This window comes from Rhinolophus ferrumequinum, chromosome 12 (genome assembly GCF_004115265.2).
Source record: "Rhinolophus ferrumequinum isolate MPI-CBG mRhiFer1 chromosome 12, mRhiFer1_v1.p, whole genome shotgun sequence".
Taxonomy (NCBI): Eukaryota; Metazoa; Chordata; class Mammalia; order Chiroptera; family Rhinolophidae; genus Rhinolophus; species Rhinolophus ferrumequinum.
In genome coordinates, this window is record NC_046295.1 from 55,195,239 (window position 1) to 55,216,369 (window position 21,131).

The following is a 21,131-nucleotide window of genomic DNA, read 5'->3' on the forward strand; positions in this document are numbered from 1 at the left end:
AGTCTTCTCTAACTCCTCCTTCCTCTCCCTTTCTTTCCATGATCTGTCTGTTGCCAAGGCTGGCCAACCTGACATCCACATCTCTCCCCTCTCTGTCTACCCTGGTCTGACATTCATCTCTCCTTGTTCTCACTGTGGCATCAGGCTCCTCACCTGTGCTCCATTCTCCCACCCACAATCCAGCCTCCACGCACCTGCCCAGCTCATCTTCCTATATCAGGCCCTCATCAGTCACTGCCTGCAGACAAAACCCTAACTATTCACAGACCCTCCAGGCCCCTCCAGAGCTGCCTTTCCAGCTCCGTCTCCCACCAAGCCCTCACATGGCCTCTGGGCCAGCCAGCCCTACTGAAATGCACTGGACATGCTCTTTCTCCATGGCCTCCTGGCCTCGGCACCTGGTTTGCTCTCTGTCTCAGATGTCCTTTTCCTTTTCTCATTCTCCAAGGCCCCATTCAGGGAAGCTCTCTTCCTTGGAGAGCTTCCCTCCAAGGAAGCTCTCCCAGACTCCTTATGAGCAGAAAGCACGCCTCGTTCCTCCACTCTCCATTAGCACAGTATTTATTCTGCTAGGACCCCACCTAGCCAGTGACATGAAAGCTGTTAGCTTCCCTGTCTGGCTCCACCCCGACCCTGACAACACAGAACACCAGTACTGTCTGTGTATCCTTAGAACCTAGCACAGGCCTCTGTTAACCTTTGATGAATGAATGCAACTTCTTTCCAGCACCATCTTAATCTTCCATTTCTGGAGTCTTGCATGTCTTCAGTCTCTTCATTCTCTGTAAGCATCTTGTCACCTGTCTGCAAGCCCCTAGTGGCACTATGGAGTGTGGAGTCCCTGCCCCTCCTGTGTTCTCAGCCTGGTTGGTGAGATAAGCCATGTCCCACAGAGTGGGGGCAATAAAGATAAGGTCAGCCAGCTTGTGACGCAGTCTTGAGTTTCACTGGGCTTCAGAGGAGGGAGGGTCCCCCCCAGCTGGGATGGGGAACGGGGCTGCTGGATACCACCTGGATGAGGTCATGCAAGATTCCTAGGTGCCACCATCCTCACAGAAATGAATTTCCAGTTTCTGTCAGCTTTTGAGTGTTTTTATTTTAATTGAAACAGTAATTGGATTATCTTGGAAAGTTCATTTCTCAGAAAAAAAGAAGAAATAATTGTCAAGCTTTATAGAACTCATTTTACATGTACCAGCTATTTCATAAGAAATTAAATTTTGCAGGAAACATCACAGACCTACACTCATCTTCCCTGTTCACACTAGCATCCCCCCACCCACCCCACACACCCCTCCCACACTTGTCTGGCACTTAAAAATACCCACGCCCATATCCGCACACAAACACCCACGCAGGCACAGTCTGCAACTGCTCAGAGAAGCAGCCGTTCACAGAGCGGCGGGCTTGCCCAGAATAATTGTGGAAGATAAATCACATTTTTCCCCCTGAAATTTGCTATGATTCCTAATTAGTTGCACTGTGTGTATATGATGCTTTCTGGTCAAGTAAAAGCAGAAGCAGAGTCTGGAAAGTCTTGGAAATTTGCATCTGGAGAGCTCAAGGGGAACCTTCCACATGAAGTTTACCAAAAAAATAATAAATAAATAAAATGAAATAAAATAAAATAAAATAAAATAAATCAAGGAGCATGGTCTGGATGTAAAATAATAAAAACGTGCTCAAGAAAAGGAACATCTCAGGGATATAACACACATAAGATCCAATGATACATTTGATCCTTGACTCCCTTCCACAGTATCTATTCTTCAGCTTGCACATCTCCAGTGACAAGGGACTCACTTCCTGCCTAGGCAGTGCTTTGCACGGTTCCATGAACACTTGTAGGGAGGTCTTTCTTCATGCTATGAGGAAATCAGCCCCTCTTTTCACTTGCAGGGCACATAGACCAGTCTAGGCAGTTGTCTAAAGTTGCGGGGGGGGTTCCCCAAAGAGTAAGCTCCACTTTATTTGTCTGGAAAAAAATATTGTTATATATAATCATAATTTTCAAATGTGGGATTGTCACCAAAATGTGGATGATCATTAAGAATTTATCAAATAGATTATTCTATGTTGAGTTCCATGATAGAAATATTCCTTAATTTATTTTTCCCAAATTAAGATGAGCAGCTAACTCTGAGATTCTTAGCCCATGAAGGAATAGGTGAAAAACTGGCTGGAGATGGACCTCTGGAAAATTCCTTCCTGCTTTTTGCACTGCAGATTCTGGCATCCAGTTCTTCAGCCCAAATCTAGGATTAACAGTTGTCATTCTTTTCCTTCTTTCACAACCGGAATCATTCATTGTCTTCTTCAGTCTCAAAAGGTGCCAAGACCTCCAAGTAGAAAAGGGTTTGTGCTTGGAAATTTTCCTCAGTGCCCAGAATTGCTGAGGAATGTTCAACTCATAACCGGTTATGAGTAATCTCACTGAGCTACCGAAATCTCATTGTTTGCATTGTACAAACTCATCCTAGAAAAAGTGCTAAGTACCTCATTGCTGAGTATCACTATGGTCGCCTTTGAAGTACTCCCCTTGGGAAGTTATACACCCACGCTAGTGCCTAGTCCACCCCTCAAAGCAATTTTGGAACTTTTCCTGGAATGGCCATCAGAGCCATCGTCATATTACTCTTGATGTCCTGAATGTCATCAAAGTATCTTCCTTTCAATATTTTCTTTGCCTTCGGGTAAAGAAAGAAGTCATTGGGGGCCAGATAAGGTGAGTAGGGAGGGTGTTTGGTCCAATCCAGTTATTTGTTTACTGGGTGAAAACTCCCTCACAGACAGTGCTGTGTGAGCTGGTGCATTGTCGTGATGCAAGAGCCATGAATTGTTGGCGAAAAGTTCAGGTCGTCTAACTTTTTCATGCAGCCTTTTTAGCACTTCCAAATAGCAAACTTGGTTAACTGTTTGTCCAGTTGGTACAAATTCATAATGAATAATCCCTCTGATATTAAAAAAAGGTTAGCAACAGCGTTGCAACAAGTTCGCGAACTTAATTGTCAGGTCTCGTAAAACCACCTTCTGTCTTTTCCATGATATGTAAAAGCAATGCAAATCATCACCTTCCCTTTCTCCAAGTAATCCAAACTTGGCTGTGAGCAACCTCCAAATCTCCTGTAATAAAGAACAGGGTACGCCTCCAGAACCTGAGCCTGGAGCTGCTCCTAAGTAGGATCTAGTAATGGGTAACAATTTGTTTCAATTAAACATTCAAATATTGGCCTGATTTCCTATTTTATATCTTCTTTCATCATCAGACATGTATGGCCCCAATGAAACCAAATAAACTATATAGTCAGTTGTAATTGTTATACATTGAGTTATCAGTATAACAAACACCATGAGTAGAACCAACAGGCACCCACAGACAATAAGTTGTGCAGTTTTGGAAACCACAACAGGAATAATATCTGTGTATTTGTTAGTTTTTTCTGATATTCCTGTATGATGAAGTCTGATAATGGCCTTAGCAAATCCAGGTACCATAATGAGTGGAAATTTCTAATGAGTTCTAAACCATGATTTTGCAACACGCAGCACTCCTGCCTGCTCCTGGTTCTTTCACAGTGTTTCTGAGGTAGAACTGATCTCTCACAACCAGACTTGCAGCTGTGCTGGTTGTAATTCCAAGATCACGCATGGCCTCACCACTCAATTCTTTCACTGAGGAACGAAGTAAAGCTCTGCCGTCACCATTTCAGGAGTATGGAGTCTTTTCTGATCCTTTTAATTGGGCCTCTCACTTTTCACTCTCCCTCTTCATGTAAATTCCAATAAGATGCGCTCTTTCGTCCCCAAGCTGATCTGCTCATATTCCAAAACGGTAGCCCCCAAATCTGTGAGCCAGTGGAATGGGCCCAAATACTGTCTCTTCACACACAGGGCGTCTGTGACCTGATTTTTTTTTTTTTCCTGTAATTCTCTCTTCAGATGTACCTCTTCTGTTATTCAGCCCTTCTATAGAATTCTTTCTTTCAACAGTTGAGCATTTTTATTTCTAAGATCTCTAATTGATTCTTTTCCGTAACCACTGTTCTTATTTCATAATAGTTTGTCTTAGTTTCGTGGCTGTAAAATCCTCCCTTTTCTCCCGGAGAATATATATTATGTCCTTAAAGTCCTGACTGGGTTGTGTTCCTCACTCTGTTTCCTCAGACGTACATTCCATTCTTGACATTGTTTTCTGTCTTTCACAACGTTGCTTTCCCTCAGATGAGCGTTGTTTCTTGCTTGTGTGTTTGCTTTCGAAATTGGAATCCCTCTTTGGTCTGTTTTCTGTATGTGTTTGTACAGATGGTTGGGAAGTGGGCAATAGCTACTTCTGGGACATCCAGCTTTCGGGCAGGGGATGGGACGAGTCGATGTGCCATCAGACAAGCACCTCAATAGCTGATCTTAGGAGTTTGGCATATACCTGGATTTCCCAGTGTTCCCTGGCCCCTGGGGCTCTGGCCTGTCCTTTTGATCCAGGAAACAACTCTTACTGTTCTTGTACTGGCAGTGAGAGTGGGAGGTGAGGAGAGCTGGGCGGGCTCTGTGGCTGCCCACTCCAGAACGTCTACCCGCCTTCCCGTCAGAACCACACCCTGCTGCTGGCCTCCACCTCCACTTCGCCTCATGCTTCTCTCCCATCTTTTCTCTCCGTGACTGAAGCCTCTGGCTTCGGCATCTCAGCTGTTTTCCCTTTGGCATTCTTCACTATTTCAGGTTCAACATGATGCTCCATCTTATTTTTAAGCGTGACTCTTTTGGAACTATCCACTCTGTCATTTCTATAGAATTGGTATAGGAGAGGAACTCTAGCCCAGGGTAACGGGACTGAGGGAAGGGCACAGATTTAGATGGCGGGTACAGCGTCGTCAGGTGTCAGGGCCTACGGTACAATGGGGGGCTCCTTCTCTCGTGAGTGCTGTTGAGGTTTCCTCAGCAATTCTCCAGCCGGGGTCCCCCCACTTACCACTCTTGACCACCAGCCCCTCTTGGTCCTCCCCTCTGCTCAGAGCTCCCCCAGGAGACCTATGGACTTGCAACTTGCTTCAGTGCAACACACACACCCCCCCATGCTGGGGCCACTCCAGCCAATTTGGGTCTTTAGTTTTTTTTTTTCTGGAAGATAGTCACTCATCTTTCCACATATCTCTAAACATACAGTAAATGTATACCACGTTCTTAAAGCCCCTTCCTTGGCTGCAAGTAGGAGAAGTACCCCTTTACCTCCCTCATGGGAGGGGTGGGAAAAGGGACCGCCCAGTACACTGACAATTCTCCAAGGGAATTCTTCCTCTATGATCTCTTCACAGTTAATCTTCAACTTCTCCTTTTTACCCTTGAGGTAGGTGATGAGCTAACAGTTGAAAAATGAGTTTCACAGCTTTCAGCAGGACTTGCTATTGCAAACTGACAACTATTGTAATGCGCTCAGCTTTGAGACATCAGCCAAAACCAAGATCAGTAGGGTCCCATTTGAATATCCTATTACTTAAGAGTCCATAATTCTACATTTCTTCTGAACATATTTAATGCGCTATATATTCATTGACTCTTTTTTGTTTGTTTGTTTGTTTTTCAGGGAGCAAGAGGGCCTAATGGCTCAGTTGGTGAAAAGGTAAAAAAATAAATTAAAAAAAAAACCCTTTTTCTTCCTTCCTCCCCTTCCTTTGCATTTACTATAATTGGACTGCTGAGCCGCAGTATTGAATGTCATGGAGCGGAGAGAAACACATCTCAAAGCAACTGCTCAGGGAAGGCAGAACAGCTGGAGGTAGAGGGGAGTGAATAACCTGGGATGTTATTCTCCTTCCTCACCCCGCCACACAAATGCACTCGAGTGCTTTAGCTTATCTCCAAGTGCAATGTCAATTAGCCAGACAGCTGTTTCTGGACCATTAAGCAGTACCGATCAGAGAATTCATTAATCTAAATAAGCTCAAAGAATGATTTTTTGACTCAGGACTGTGTGTCATTCCTTCCGTGAGTGAACCCAGGTCTGAGTAGTCAGCCTGTTCTCTTCCCTACAGGGTGACCCCGGCAACAGAGGCTCACCAGGACCCCCAGGGAAAAATGGACAAATTGGCATTCCTGGGATCATGGGACCCCCAGGGCCTCCCGGGCCCCCTGGACCCCCAGGCCCTGGATGCACAATGGGACTTGGATTTGAGGTACTTTCTGCTCTTTCTATGGTTAGAGAATAATGTGCCTTAAGGACTCTGGAAAGACTAGCGAACTGGCCCCTGGTCCGAGGGCAGGGGCTGTGTCAATTCCCACCAAGCCCCAGCTCCCGAAACCACACCTGGTGCAGGTAGGTGCTCAGGAATTGGATCTGAAATGTTCATTCTTCTTTCTTACCCAGGATACTGAAGGCTCTGGAAGCATCGGGCTACTGCATGAACCCAGAGTCTCTGGACCAATGGCTTCGATTGTAGGTTGACTTTTGAAACCTTCGTTTTATGGGGTGCCATCCTGACTGTGCTACTTTTAATAATTCACCTCCTCTGTACCCCCAGCTCCAAGCTGTGCAATGGGGAGACTAGGTGTTCTTTATAGTGTGTTTCTCTGAGGAGCAGCACAGAAATTTTGCACCAAACATCATGTGGAAAAACTAGAAAATTATTTTTCCCTCTCTGTCTCCTGCCATCTCTGCTTCATTGCCTTCTTGCTGCCCCATTCAATACTGAAACTCGGACTCTTTCCAAAACACCATGCTCCTGACAGGTGCCCCTCCCTGCTGCACCTAGCCAGGAAGGTGGGAGGTGTTATCCATCTTCTGCTATGATACTTGCTCTCAAGAGGACCAACCTCCAGGATCTCATTAGCTTCGTCAAGTGGGACCTGAGCTGAGCAGTCAGCCCTGGAGGAGCAGAGCCGGGCAGACAGGAGCAGCACAGCCCGCTCCAGGGCTGACTAAAGGCCTTCCCCATCCCACCCCCCACCACCGGTACAGAGTGCTCTGAGATTCAGGGTCCAGAGGACAGTCACCTGTGCTGGCAGAGGGTCTCTGGTCTTCTTGTTCTCTGTGGGGTGTTCCTTCTGACATTGCAAGGGAAATTTGCCCCTCATATTTTGCTCCTATCGTCTGGACAAAATCCATGCGAGAGCGTATGGAGAGATGGTAAGATCCAACGATAGATAGGGAGTGAGCAAAGTGAACACAAGAAAACCGAACGATATTTATTTGTTTCTTTGTTTTGCCAGGGTCCCAAAGGAGAAAAAGGAGATCTGGGACCCAAGGTGAGGTCACAGAACTGAGGTGGGTTAGGTGGACTGTCCAGCCTGGTTCTGGGAGCATGGTGCCTGTACAATGAATTGTTTTTCTGCTCTCACTGCTGCTTCCAGGGTGAAAGAGGGATAGATGGAACCAGCGTTGTGGGGCCCCCTGGGCCCAGGGGGCCCCCAGGCCGTATCGAAGTCTTGTCTAATGTGAGTATCATCCAGGTCAGAACGTGGCTATGTATTTCCTGCCTTTGCTAAAGGGGAGAGAAGGTGCTCCACAACTTCAGGGCCTTTGGGGCTGCTGGTTAAGCAGGGGGCACACAACCGGCATCTGACGTTGGAGTTGCCATCTGCCAGCATGCTGCACCTGTCTGTTTCTACCCCAGTACCACTATTCTCTCACATGGTGCTTCCAGAACACTCTTCTGGTTGGCAGCATTTGCAGTCAGGAGAATGGCTGTAACAGAGCTATAACAGAGGCAAAGGAATATAAGTGGGGACATAAGGGAGAAAAGGCAGTGTGGGATATGAGAAATCAAGGAAGACTTTCTGGAGGAAGAGTCTTTGAGCAGGGATTTGAAAGCTGAGATGGATTTCATCAGGTAACCGTGGAGAACAGGACTTCCAGAATCCAGGTGGCCGGGACACTTTGAGCCAAAGCACAGAGTAGAAAATCTGTTATGAGCTGACGGGCATGCGTCCGGGTGGAGAGTGATGGAAATGTGTAGAGAAGAGTGGGATGTGGGCTGGGACCAGATCGTGGTCCACGTAATATTAAGACACCACATGTGTGAAAAATAGTTGTCCTTCTGAGAGAAATAATGTCATATGATAGACAACAGAAAGGTAAAAAGTCCCAAATAACTAGAAAAAAAATAACTAGGGTAAAAAAAAAAAAATGTGTGTGTGTGTGTGTGTGTGTGTGTACACACACACACACACACACATATATATATATATATATATATATATATGGTTAAAAATATCAAGTGTGGGTAACGGTGTGGTGAAACAGATAATCTCACATGCTTTGGTGGAAGTGTAAATCGTATGGCCTCTTTAGACAGTTCTTTGACAATCTGTTAAAACTAAAATGCCCATACCCAAAAATTCCACATGGAAAGATCTGAGCGAAAAAAGAAAAGTGAAGAATAATACATACAGCCTGATACCATTTATATAAAATAACTACATGGAAGTGCAGCATAGGGAATATAGTCAATAATATTGTAATAACTATGTATGGTGTCAGATGGGGACTAGACTTATTGAGGTGATTACTTTGTAAGTTACATAAATGTCTAATTACTATGTTGTATACCTGAAACTAATATAATATTGTATGTCAACAGTAAAATAAGTAGAAAAAAATAAAATAACTACGTGGACAAACACACACACCACCACTAACACTACAAGCTTTCCGTGGGGATACATGCACACACACACACACACACACACACGTGTGTGTATATATATATATTATATATATATCATATATATTATATATATATATATATACATATGAGTTAGGACAATTAACTTCAAGAACTCATCCTAGAAAAAGTGCTACATACCTCATTGCTGAATATCACTACTGTCACCTTCGAAGTGCTCCCCTTGGGAAGCTATGCTCTGACACCAGTGCCTAGTCCACCCTTCAAAGCAATTTTGGAACTCTTTTTCTGGAATAGCCATTATCCAGAGCTGTCGTTGCATTACCCTTGATGTCCTGAATGTCATCAAAATGTGTTTTTTTAAATATTTCCTTTATCTTTGGGTAAAGAAAGAAGTTATTGGGGGCCAGATCAGGTGCGTAGGGAGTGTGTTCCAATACAGTTATTTGTTTACTGGCTAAAAACTCCCTCACAGACAGTGCTGTGTGAGCTGGTGCATTGTTGTGATGCAGGAGCCATGAATTTGTTGACGAAAAGTTCAGGTCGTCTAACTTTTTCATGTAGCTTTATCAGCACTTCCAAATAGTAAACTTGGTTAACTGTTTGTCCAGTTGGTACAAATTCATAATGAATAATCCCTCTGAGATCAAAAATGGTTAGCGATATCGGTGCAACAAGTTCGCAAACTTAGTTGTCAGACGGTGTGTGTGTGTGTGTGTGTGTGTGTGTGTGTGTGTGTGTGTGTATACATTTAAAATTTTAAAAGAGAGAAGACAATCATGTATTATGTAATCTTAAGACTGGTTGAAAGAGCAAAGCAATAAGGCAGCTCTGAGCTGCTTTCTAAGCAGTGGGAGGGGTGGGTGTGTTGGCGGTGGGTTAGGGTGTAATCAGTATCTGTCCAGGTACTGCCATGCTGGGTGACTTCAGTTCACTGCTGGGAACATGGTGGAACATGTGCCACCCTCTGTCTCATTGTCTGATTTTTCTCTTTTCAGTCTTTGATCAACATCACTCATGGACTCATGAATCTCTCGGACATTCCTGAGCTCATCGGGCCTCCGGTGTGTATCCACAGCTCCCCTAGAGTGAGATCCCTCCCCAGACGCCCCTGTTGAAACTAAATTGGGTTGGTTTGGAATTCTTTTAGCTGCTGAAGCATGGAGCTAGAATACATCAAAGTAGAGTGGAAAGAGAACTTTGCATTTCTGAGATGTTGCTATCACATTAATTTGACCATGCAGGGAGTTTTGTCCAATTCAATGGAAGCTTCCAGTCCCATGCATCAGAAATACGTAAATGAAAATCAGAGAAGCATAAGTAACACACGGATTGACATCTGTGCAACACTTTTGGCTTGCTTTTATTTTTTACTTTTAATAAAAACTTTTGTTTATTTAAGTGTGTTTTTCCAGGACCCATTAGCTCCAACTCAAGTAGTTGTTTCAATCTAGTTGTGGAGGGCACAGCTCAGTAGCCCATGTGGGGATCAGACCGGCAAGCTGATTGTTAAGAGCTCTGCACTCTAACCAACTGAGCTAACCGGCTGCCCCTTGGCTTGCTTTTATTGACATGATCTCATTTCACAGAACGGGAAGAACCTAGCGAGACCTGTCCTTGTACTAATGGGGAAACTGGCACATGAGGAGGGGAAATGACTTGCTTTAGTCTTTCTAGCCCCATGTTAGACATCAGGAACGGGCGAAGAAGCGATCATTTCTGCAAGCCCGCAGAGTCAGTTCTTGGCACAACAGGACCTAAGAGGAAGGAAGCTTCCTTTGCTTGCGCAAAAAATCCCCATTGCATCTTCCAGCATCTGCTGGTGACAGTTGGGGAGAAAGGAAGACCTCTGGCCTTAGTAGCCTTGGTGATCCAGCCCCGTCTCTGCTACACACCACTCGGAACCTCTGGTCCTCTTTTCTGCTAACTCCTCACCAGCCTTTGGGGCAGCTTATAAGAGGCGATGATTGTGAAACTGCTTTGCAGACTGGCTCTGTGTGTAAGCTGACCTGGACATTGAGGCTTGTACTTTCACAGCTGTTCAGTCCTGATGTCTGCTGGAGCTACCCACTCCTGCAGTTCTCACTGAGGTTGGCCTGGACCCCCAAAAGCCACTTCTGGGGAAAATTCAGTGCCCTTCCCAAGGCTTCCGCAAATATCTGGGAGGTTCCTCTAGAGCCAGTTTCTCCTTCTGCTGGGTGACCTCTGTTGGTGGGTCATTTTGCTGTCTCTTTGTACCACCACCAGTGGGGCTCCCTTTCCTTGATTTCTAATAAAATCATCCAAAACACCCCAGTAATCAAACCCTAACGTACACCAGCTAACAAGCAAAAGTCAGTTCACAGAGGGTCTTGGTTTTCCCCCAACTATTAGAAGTTTAAGATGTTTGTTTGGTGGGTTGATACTAAAGCAAAACACATAGCCTAAAATCAAAGATTGGGCATCATTGTTCTAACAGTCCCTGGGCCTTGTCTGTCTGCAAGTGACTCCACCCCTAGAATCCTCCTTCCTCCCCAATGCCTGCCCTCCTCTTCGGCAAATCCAGGCCCACTAGTCACCTTCATCCCTAATGGAGGACCAAGATTGTCCTAGTCAGAGGTAGTTCCCTCCGTGGGAGAACACAAGTCCCAACCGGCACCCGTATGCTTTTCCACCCCACTATGTATACAGTATATTAAGAAACGTGTTGCCATCCAGTTATCTCTCTGTGTGTGTATATTCTGCCAAACTCATATGCCTTTCATAGGTATGTGGGTGTCTGGGCTGGCAGGAAGAAGAGTCCTGGCCCATGTAGAGTGAACCACAAACTCTCTATGTCCCAGGGCCTTTAAAATGGCTGATCCTTTAAAATTCATGCTCCTTCTGAGGAAAAAGAACAGTCTCGCCAATGTGCCTGCCCCCTCTCCCATCCCCAAATACGCCAGCACACCCTGTGGCCCTATTCCTCAGAATTTAGGAACATGTTTTCTGAGAGTATTTGTCAAGGTCAAGTGCTGTATTCGTTGGCCCCAGTGGTTTCAGTGGCTGAGTGATTTCACAGAGGAGGAAGCTTCCACTTACAGTGCAGAGAGTTGTGGTTCTGGGGAGTGGGGACTCCGGGTGCCTTTGCACAGTTTCTGGCTCTGTTACTCACCAGCTGTGTGACTCTGCAGGGTTCTTTCCCCTCCTGGGTCTCAGCACCCTCTTCTGCAAAATGGATCTGTGGATACATGCTTAAGCCTTTGGAAGGTGCTGGGAGGGAGTGGGCCCCGAAGTTACAGCATTCCTGCTGCCTGTGGGAATGCTGCTCCTTAACCACCTGCTTTGTCTCTGTTACGTCACAGGGCCCAGAGGGCACGCCTGGGCTGCCAGGGTTTCCAGTAAGTACCACAGTGGCCATCTTCCCTCTGCGCGCCATGGCTGTGCTCATTCTGTTCCTTCCACCTGGGATGCCAGTCTCCTCTGTCCGCACGACCAAACTCTAGCACCATCTTGTTCGTGTGACCTTTCCTCATTAGCCCCCACCTTCAGTGATCCTTCCCTCTGTTCATGGGGCTTTATTTTCACCTCTGCTGTGGTTTTTCTCTGCCCTGTATAACAGCTATTCGGGCCCTTGTCTTTTTTCCTCGACTGCACTGTGACCAGCTTGTGGAGGGTTGGCTCTTACTCATCTCTCTCTCTACCCCAGAGCCAGCCACTGATTGGCTTCCTATGAATGTCAGTGGATCGGTCAAGCATTTCAAGTAGATACAGTGCAAGTAGATAATATTCGTCAAGAAAGAAGATGGTGGTGACGGTGGCTGGGGGAGGGGAATCATAGACCAGAAGACCAATGATTAATAATAGTCTGTGTGCACCACACCATGGGGTTTCCACCGTGGAAGGCGAACATGCATTTCTGTGTAGAAAGTGCTCTCATGGATAACTCACCCTTTAGCCCACAAGACCAGACAGGGACTTGTGAAAAGGTAAATAGCAATAGTGCCTTTTGGGAGCAGACATCTGGTTACACGAGTCATTGTCACAGATATTAAGTGTCTGTTGGAGTTGAGAAGAGCTCACGTCTGACTGGGTGTGCAGAATTTGGCTCTGCAGAGGAGTGGATGGGCATTCCTGCAGGGGGAATGGCATGAACAGAAGTTCAGAGGCAATGGAGAGTGCAGAGAGGGTGAGGGAAAAGGCTCACCCCTGGTGGTGTGGCGGGGAGTGAAAGATGAGGTGCTGAGGCTGGCTGGGCTGGGTTTGGGTATCAGGCTGGGATGTTTGGATCCCATCCATTAGGTAGTGGGGAGCCAGAGCAGGGGCAGGCAGCATGGAAAGTGAATGGTGGGTGGACACGGGCTGCAGGAGGACCTGGAAGACCCACGGGGAGGCAGAGGCAGCAGGACCAGGCTGTTTCCGTAATGCCCTTTGGAGGAAACCAAAGTTCAAAGACACACGGGACCTCCTAACACTCAGTGCTGTCTTCTTTCCCCCAGACCACAATTTCTAGACCCCTTAAAATTGGGAACATACCATGACTACTTGTGACTTCCACCTACCAGGGGAATGGCACTCTCTGTTTTCCTACTTTTTGAAACAATTATTTCCGTTTGGTTAAAGCACTTTAGTCTTAACAAGCAATAAAATATCCTCCAATGATTCCTTCTAGGGCCCTAAAGGACCAAAAGGAGACACTGGCGTGCCTGGATTTCCCGGACTAAAAGGAGAACAGGTAAGAGCGGCCCAGGTATCTGGATGGAGTCATGCTCCAGAATATACTAAATGTCCCAAATTGGCTGAAAGTAGCCGTTAACTTTTTTCTAAATTTGAGATATAATTCATATAGTATAAAATCCATCCTTTTAAATTGTAAAAGTCATTGATTTTCAGTATGTTCACAGGGTCATACAACCATCACCACTGCCTAATTCCAGAACATTTTCATCTTCCCAAAAGAAATTCCGCATCTATTAGCAGTTACTCTTCAGCTGTTATCTTTTATAATCTCAAGGTTCCTCCAGGGTGAAGGTGGGTTGTGGGTGGAGAAATGGAGTTTCATCATAGTTTTGAAAAAGAACTCAACCAACACTCCCCTGAACGCTGTCTTCACATGTGCTGTGCTTTGTCTAACTTCCCGTTGGGCACCCTCACGGGAGCATGTGCTCCCTAAGAACAGACCTCAACCACTTCCTTTTTCATAGCTCCAGTACTTAGCACAGGGCGTGGTACACAAATGGCAACATTTGTTGGGTCAACGAATGTATAATTAATGGCAGTTTGGGTCCAGAATCTTTGGAATAAATATGTAGTATGCAGAGCAAGTACTGGGAACTCCCAGGGCACTGAACTAACCTTTGTACCCTCCACATGTGCCCCCTTAGAATTATCTTCCCAGGTGGTGTTTATACATAAGGGAGAGAATCCATAAACAGATTACAGAGAGTCCGGATTGGATGCATTCAGTCATCCATCCACTTATGGACTCATCGTCTCATATCCATTCCCTAAGGTATGCCAGCTGGATTCTTGTACTAGCACTAGGTACATAGATACAAGATAAGAGGAACAGACACACAAAGAGCCAACAGAGAGCATTGTCATTGCTGTTATGGAGGGTGCAAAGCCAGTGGGAGCAACCCCTGAGCCTGCCTTGGGGAGTCAAGGAGAGTGGGGTGTCTCTAAGAGGAGGGAGCCTTAGGGAGTGTTAAGCTTCTCACTTTCCTCCATCCACCCCCCTACCATTCCACACTAGCCCCAAGGACAAGAGAGGCTCCAGTGTCTGTTGAACCACAGTTCCAAGGGGTGGAGGGTTCAGTGTGCTGGGCAAAGGGCTCTAAGTTTGGTGCCACAAGGGATGATGTCTCGGGATGCCGGGAGCCCATGGGGATGGGGTGGGGCCAGGGCAGCTCTGGCTTGGGAGGGGGGCTAGTCACGCAAGAGCGGCTCTTGCGTCGAACGCTGTTTCCTATGTGGCAAGGTGAGATGGATCTAGAGGGACCTATGTGCCATCCCCACCCTTAATCCTTGGCCACCTTGAAAACTGGGATGGGCGCCCAGGCAGCTCTGCTCCAGCCCTTGCAGCAAACGCACTTTCTCTCACTCTGCCTCTAATGCTTTTGTGCTTGCTTCTTGCTGCTGACGTGCTCAGGACTGCTTTTCCTCATCAGCGGAGTGGTAAGAGCCTAATATCAGGTGTGGGCTGAGGGGGTCAGAGAGAAGAGGCTGCTCACTCAGGCTGGCATCATTGCCCTGGCTGCATCCAGCCTGTAGAAGGGGGACTTCAGTGTGATCCAGCCCAGCTCCCCAGGGAGTTGGGGGCCAAAGCCTGGGTGATCTAGAAAGTTCTTCTACCTGGCCTTTTCTCTGCACACATATCTTCTTGGAAGCTTTCTGGGATAGTAGATGGCTCTGCTGAGGACAGGATTGGGCGCAGATCCTGTGTCCCTGCCACCAGTCTACCCACCTACCCTATTTCCCAACAACTGGGAAATTGCCAGGCAAGTTTGCACAGGAGCCTGAAGTTTACAGGCAAAGTTCCACATGGAGACACAGGGCCCTGTGTTGAGAGGGGCCTCTAGTGTTCATACCATCATCTCTTTCCCAATTTCAGATGTTTTAACAAGAAAAAGGATTCTCATTGGGAACAGATCTCAAGTCAAGTTGTTAGGAAAGCAAACCACCACATATACTACCATAGGAGCCAGGGCTTCCCAGAGGGGTGCTGTGCAGCAAGAGGTGGGCTGGTTCTGGGGAGTGAGGAGCCCTGGAGGGCTTGCAGGACGCTGACCTGTGCTTTCCAACAGTATCTCTGATGGCGCATGGAAAGAATAGCCAAGAAACCAGTCACTTAGAAGGTGGTTGCAGGACTCTAGGGAGAGGTCATGACAGAGCGGTGGGGTCTGAGGGGGCAGGATGAAGACAGGAAAAATCATGGTGGTGGGACTGATAGGCCTTGGTGAGCCTCTGGAGGTGGCAAGGAGGAGGCCAACTTCATCAAAAGGTTCTCCGAATTGCAGGGCGAAAAGGGAGAGCCAGGCGCCATCCTGACCGGGGATGTTCCTCTGGAAAGGCTGAGGGGAGTAAAGGTAATTATGTCCCCAGACTCTGAAGGCACCCACCTTTGTTTCTGTAACAAACTGTGTTCCTCTGACTGAGAAGTCTGTATCTCCCTGTTTTAGGGTGAACCTGGAATGCACGGAGCCCCGGGACCAATGGTAAGTCAGAGCATCTCTCAGCTGGGTCTAGACTGGGGTTTGAAGCATGTAGCATACTTTAGCTCAATTATATTGAGTTGTTCCAGTTATGAAAATAAAAAGGATGTGTCACAATGTATGTGTGTGCTAGGGTAGGTGAACTGCAATTAAATAAAAATCCCAGAGGCTTAGGGCTCCCTCTTGTAGAGTCCACTGTGGTTGTTCCTAGGTGAGCATCTCCCCTCCAAGCAGTGACTCAGGGACCCAGGATGCTTGCAACCTGTGACTCTGCCATCTTATGGATTCAGGGCCCCACTTGCATCTTCAGCTGGCAGGCCAAAGTTGGGGAGGGGGAAGAGACCATAGAAAATGATGAAGATCATTTCTAGCACATTCTAAGCCAGAACTCAAATGCCTTGGTGAGTGGGAGACTCAAAAATCTGGTTTATCTGTGTGTCTAGGAAGGAAAGGCGAACCAGACGGTGGTGAGCACTCACGGTTATACCACAGGTCTTGCCAGCTAAAGATTGCCACTGCCAGGGAACCCCTCAAAAGAACCCCAGCAAGTCCCTTTGGGCATTTTGGTTTCTGGTTGTGGAGCCACTGCCCATTTGCTGTGAGGCCTTGAGCAAGTCCTCTTCTCTGTCTAGGCTTTCGTTTTCCCACCTGTAAGTGAGGGTATTGAGTTAGTACCAGACGACACGGTAGTGCCCTTCTTGCCTTACTTCTCTGTGAATCTGTAACCCATTGGAGCTGCTGAATAGCTTTGAAGCCACCAGTTCTCCCTGGAATGAACCCTAATCTTCCCCATCATACATTTCTCCCCAAAGAACTAAGGAAATTCAGTTGTAGGACATCTACTGTGGATCAGGCACTGTACTGCTCCTTCACACAGATCACGGCATTTCACCCTCACCACCCTACGAGGTGACTATCAGAAGCCCCATTTTGTAGACTGGGAAACCAAGGTCAAAGAGGTTAAGTAACTTGCCCACTGTCACACAGCTTGTAAGTGGCACAACGGGGATTTGACCCACCCTGTGAGACTCTGCATCCAGGTTTTCCCCACTATTTCCCACTGCCTCCAATACACACCTTCATTCTTCTGAAACATTTTGGGCTGGAGAATTGCACCTGGGCTTTGTTTACTTACAGCAGGATCTCAGGCCTGGGGCGAAAGGACCTCACGTTGCTCTAGTAGACGCGTCCTTGATGAATGGCCCGTGACCTCCAAGGTGCATCCTTCACGGGACCTTCTGAGGCCTTTGGTCCCTTAAGTCAGGCAGAACGCATGTCCTGGAACTGGGTAGCTGAGGACTGCTGCAGACTGGGAAAGTCTTGTGTTGACCACTGGTTAACTACTTACTGACATCTAATACCATGGGGAACACCAGTATCAGCATGTTGGCCACAGTCTGCTACAGATGGCTATGGCAGCTGTTCCCACTGCAGCTTGGTCACAGCTTGCCAAGCAGACCGTAGGGAGGCACCTTCTTCTAATTGCATAAAGGTGCCATATGGGCCAGCTGTGGCCCTTGTGACGAGTGTAGCTTTCACTTCCTTTACCAACTCACTAGAGCCTTGTTCCTCATGGCCCGTGGGTCAGCATCAGCATTAGAGGGGAGCTTGTTAGAAGGCAGAGCCGTGGCCCCAGCCCAGACCTACCAGATCTGCATTTTGACAGGATCCCCGGTGACACGTGTGCATGTTGCTTAGGAAGCTCTGCACTAGGACATAGCGCAAAGGGCCCTCTGTCGGGTTAACGCCTTCTGTCCTTGCTATTCTTTCCCTAAGAGTAATGTGGGCTGGGTACTTTACATACAGAGCCTGTTTCAACTCAGTCTGTATTTGCCCTTTTTCAGGGCATGGCTATCTATATTAATGGCAGCAAGAAGGGACTTGGAGGGCCCCAGGCTTCAGCCAGTCATTCCCCTGGGAGACAGGGCAGACTGGCCACCGGAGTGCGAAGGTGTAGTCTGGAGGTAGAGCTTGCTCTGGGAAGAGGTAGTGCACTGCATGCATCCTGGATGCCAGAGGCATAGGGTTCCTGCAGGACATTGGAACAGGACAGTGGCTCTGGAAGCATGAGGACATAGAAACCAGCTATGGAATAGGGTCCAGGAGTCAGGGACTCATCTGGAGAACTGGGATGCCAGACGAAGACTCTCGTCCTTAGGGACAGGTAGAAGCAAGGCAGAAACCAAATCTTGCAATCAGTCTGGGCTGGCATGACAGGTGAGGCAGAACTGCATTATTCCAATGGGGGCCATGGAGAGCCCTGGGACATAAGACCTAGGGGAAAGGTCCACATTCTAAGCTGGCCCGGCATCCAGCTACCTGGGTTCCGTCATTAACCCTGACTGACAGGGGGTGGGTGCAGGGCTTGGGATGGAGGAGAGCCTACAGGAAGGGGTGGGGTGGTGAGGGGTTGAGCACGTGGTTCCAGCTGAGCACAGAGAGGTCAAGAAACAAGGAGCCAGGGAGGTGGACACTTCCTACGTGTTCCTTGCCCTCCTTCCTCCTGTCAATGGTTCTCGTCGCCCCTGCCCATGAAAGCAGGTGGGGTGCCCCTGATCTCCCTGGCCCTTGAGTGTCTCTTCTTTTCTGATATGGTATTTGTTTTGCCTCTAGGGGCCCAAAGGACCACCGGGACACAAAGGAGAATTTGGCTTCCCCGGACGACCTGTAGGTGTCGGTGTTCCTCAGACTGGATGTGAGAAAGGACACGTGGGCCAGGCTGGCCGGTGGGCAGTGGGTTTACTAAGGCATCTTCTGTGGGTTTCAGGGTCGCCCAGGGCTGAATGGTCTCAAGGGCGCCAAAGGAGACCGAGGGCTCATGATGCCGGTAAGTGCCCCAACCCCACAGCGCCCTGGGGACGGAGCCGCAAGGTCAGGGTCCCAACGAGGGATGAGAGAGTGCTGAATCCAGTGAACAAGGCTTGCACACAAAATGTTTAGGAACTTTTTTCTTCTTCCTCCAATGCCACTTCAAATATCCCCTAGCCCAGCCTTGCGCTCCAGTTCACTCTCAGGAGGGTTCCTGCCCCCAAAAGCACCTTAGCGGAGCATAAGCTTTCTCACCGAGACCTAAGATGGGGTGGGAGACAGCGATCTGCATATGGTCAGTAGTTCTGGTTTCAAATCCCAGCTCTTCTGCTCTAGGGTAACACCCCATCGTCCTTCTGTCACACAGTCCCAGGGATTTTGCACACCGGCAGGGGCTCAGTACGTGCTTGTGAGTGCACAGCAGGTGGATCAGCTCCTTAGGCGGGACCTCACAAGATGCAGACACGGAGGGCATCAGCAGGGTCCAGGGTCTGTAATGAGGAAGCCAACACTTATTGAGCACCTACTGTGTCCCTGACCCTGTAGAGAGTGCTTTTAGGGACAGTACCTCAGTCTTGGTAATAACTATCCTGAGAGACACGTAGTGAGGTCTTTGTTTCACACATGAGGTAATGGGCCTATTAAAGTTAAGTGACTCACCAAAGGTCACCAAGCTAAGAGGCAAGTGCAGTTCTGAGTCCATTGCGGCTGCTGTTTGCACCACACTGTCTCTGCTTAGTATGCCCAGAAATTCAGAAAAGCAATTTTACGGAAGCATTGAAGGGCTGACCCACACTCATCACACCCGCTGAAGCTACTAGGTACAGCAGGCACTGGTGCCTTCACTTAGGATGATCAGTGCAGCTTCCAAATTATCTAGACTCCTCCCCCCTCCCCCCACCCCACCCCCAGCCCCAACCCACCCTGCTGCAAGGTCCTGCTTGGGATCCATGTTTAGAGGAGCAAATATTGCGTGGTATTAAGGCCAGGCTGACCTAGCTTTGAAAGTGACTGCTATCTAGCAAGAGTTTTGCTTTTATTTTTGCATTTATGAGACACTCTCCCAGGTACCATGCCATGTGAAGGACCCCCACCCCACTTACCCCTCCATGCACTAGGGATGCTTGATAGAGAGGGGGTGGACTCAGTCCCAGCAGAGCACTGCTCTGGGAGTCAGAATCTGGGTTCCAGTCTTGGTTCTGCCATAAGTTGCTGTGTGGCTTTGAGCAAATTACTTCCCTTCTCTGGGTCTCAGTATTTCCATATGTAAACCAGAAATAATATGTGTTGCTCTGCTGTGTCACCCATGGGTCCTTGTGAAAATGGAATGAGTTCACAGGTTTAGATGTGCTCTGTAGAAGGGACTGGCCTACCTGTGGGAGAAGTTAGTTGGCTTTATGGGAAAGTCGTTTCCTTGTTGTGTCCCCCAAACCTGGGGACAGTATCCTGCAACTACCTCTGCACCCACAACAACCTGAATTCAGGAATGGCCGTTCTTTTCTCCCTTCAGGGCCCACCTGGCTTACCTGGTCCTCCAGGCCCCCCTGGACCACCTGGAGCTGTGGTTAACATCAAAGGAGTAAGTTAGGGGTGGGGTGGGGTTGGGGGAGGGACTGTCATTATAGATCAGGAAGTGGGCACCCGACTGGCCTAAACTAGGGTCAGGTGTCCTGCTGACCTCACTTCTCTTGTTCTCACTTCCCACAGGCTGTCTTTCCAATACCAGCCCGGCCACACTGCAAAACACCAGTAAGTAACATATAGTCACTGCCCTGAAGAGTGGGCTTTGGCATAGAAAGCAACTCAGAGAAGATAGTCGGTCTTTGCCTTGAGCCCCTTCTGTCCATCGATGTCCTCTTAGATATCTTCTATCACCTACATATAGACCCTTAAGTTACTAGAAGTTTCTAGATAACAGACTGCGGCAATGAAATATACTGGATCTTTTAAGAGTGTACACGCTGACAGTGTTTCTTTTAATTCAGTCAAAAAAGCAGTGTCTTTTGTTCTTGTAAGCATATTAGCTTCATGCTTGGAGCAGTATAATAAAGGAAAATAGACTCCTTGAAAATATAGATGAGGGAAAAAAAAGCAATTCTAACCAGTGCTCTTTGCATTGGGAACTTTGGGCTAAAAATCTGTAACTGACTGTATGCTCTCCTTTCTCGGTGGTCATATTACTGCCCAGTACACAGCCCTAAGAGGCGGTATTCTCTCTCCGTCCTTATAATAAGGAGGCAAACTGTGACTCAGACAAGCTCCCTGACTTGTCCAAGGTCACGGGACTGACTGAGCTGGGACCGTCACTCAGGTCCCCTGACCGCCAGTCAGCAGGTACTGGCACTGTGACTCCCAGGTGTCAGGCATGTGGCTGGTCGCCCAGCTGGTCAGTGGCACTGCCCCTGAGATCTCAGTGTTAGGAGTGTCCTGTTTCTGTGGGGAATCCCAGGGGGGTGGGCCTCTCCCTGTGCACAGACATTAGTCACAGCACTGTGCACCATCACCCTTTCGTTCATTCAACAAGTATCGACTGAGT

At 47.8% G+C, this 21,131-nt stretch overlaps 1 protein-coding gene across 2 annotated transcripts in view; it reads left to right on the top strand.

Annotated features, from left to right (window-relative positions):
- Positions 1-21,131, top strand: part of COL15A1 (collagen type XV alpha 1 chain) — a 99,316-nt gene that overhangs the window by 57,905 nt on the left and 20,280 nt on the right. For both annotated transcript variants that reach the window (XM_033124147.1, XM_033124148.1), the window contains 14 exons: positions 5,579-5,614; positions 6,027-6,167; positions 6,359-6,427; positions 7,201-7,236; positions 7,342-7,425; positions 9,614-9,679; positions 11,939-11,974; positions 13,246-13,308; positions 15,593-15,661; positions 15,755-15,790; positions 18,401-18,454; positions 18,555-18,614; positions 20,106-20,174; positions 20,303-20,344. In XM_033124147.1, coding sequence (XP_032980038.1) covers positions 5,579-5,614; positions 6,027-6,167; positions 6,359-6,427; positions 7,201-7,236; positions 7,342-7,425; positions 9,614-9,679; positions 11,939-11,974; positions 13,246-13,308; positions 15,593-15,661; positions 15,755-15,790; positions 18,401-18,454; positions 18,555-18,614; positions 20,106-20,174; positions 20,303-20,344 — 861 coding nt within the window. The remainder of the gene's footprint in view (positions 1-5,578; positions 5,615-6,026; positions 6,168-6,358; positions 6,428-7,200; positions 7,237-7,341; positions 7,426-9,613; positions 9,680-11,938; positions 11,975-13,245; positions 13,309-15,592; positions 15,662-15,754; positions 15,791-18,400; positions 18,455-18,554; positions 18,615-20,105; positions 20,175-20,302; positions 20,345-21,131) is intronic.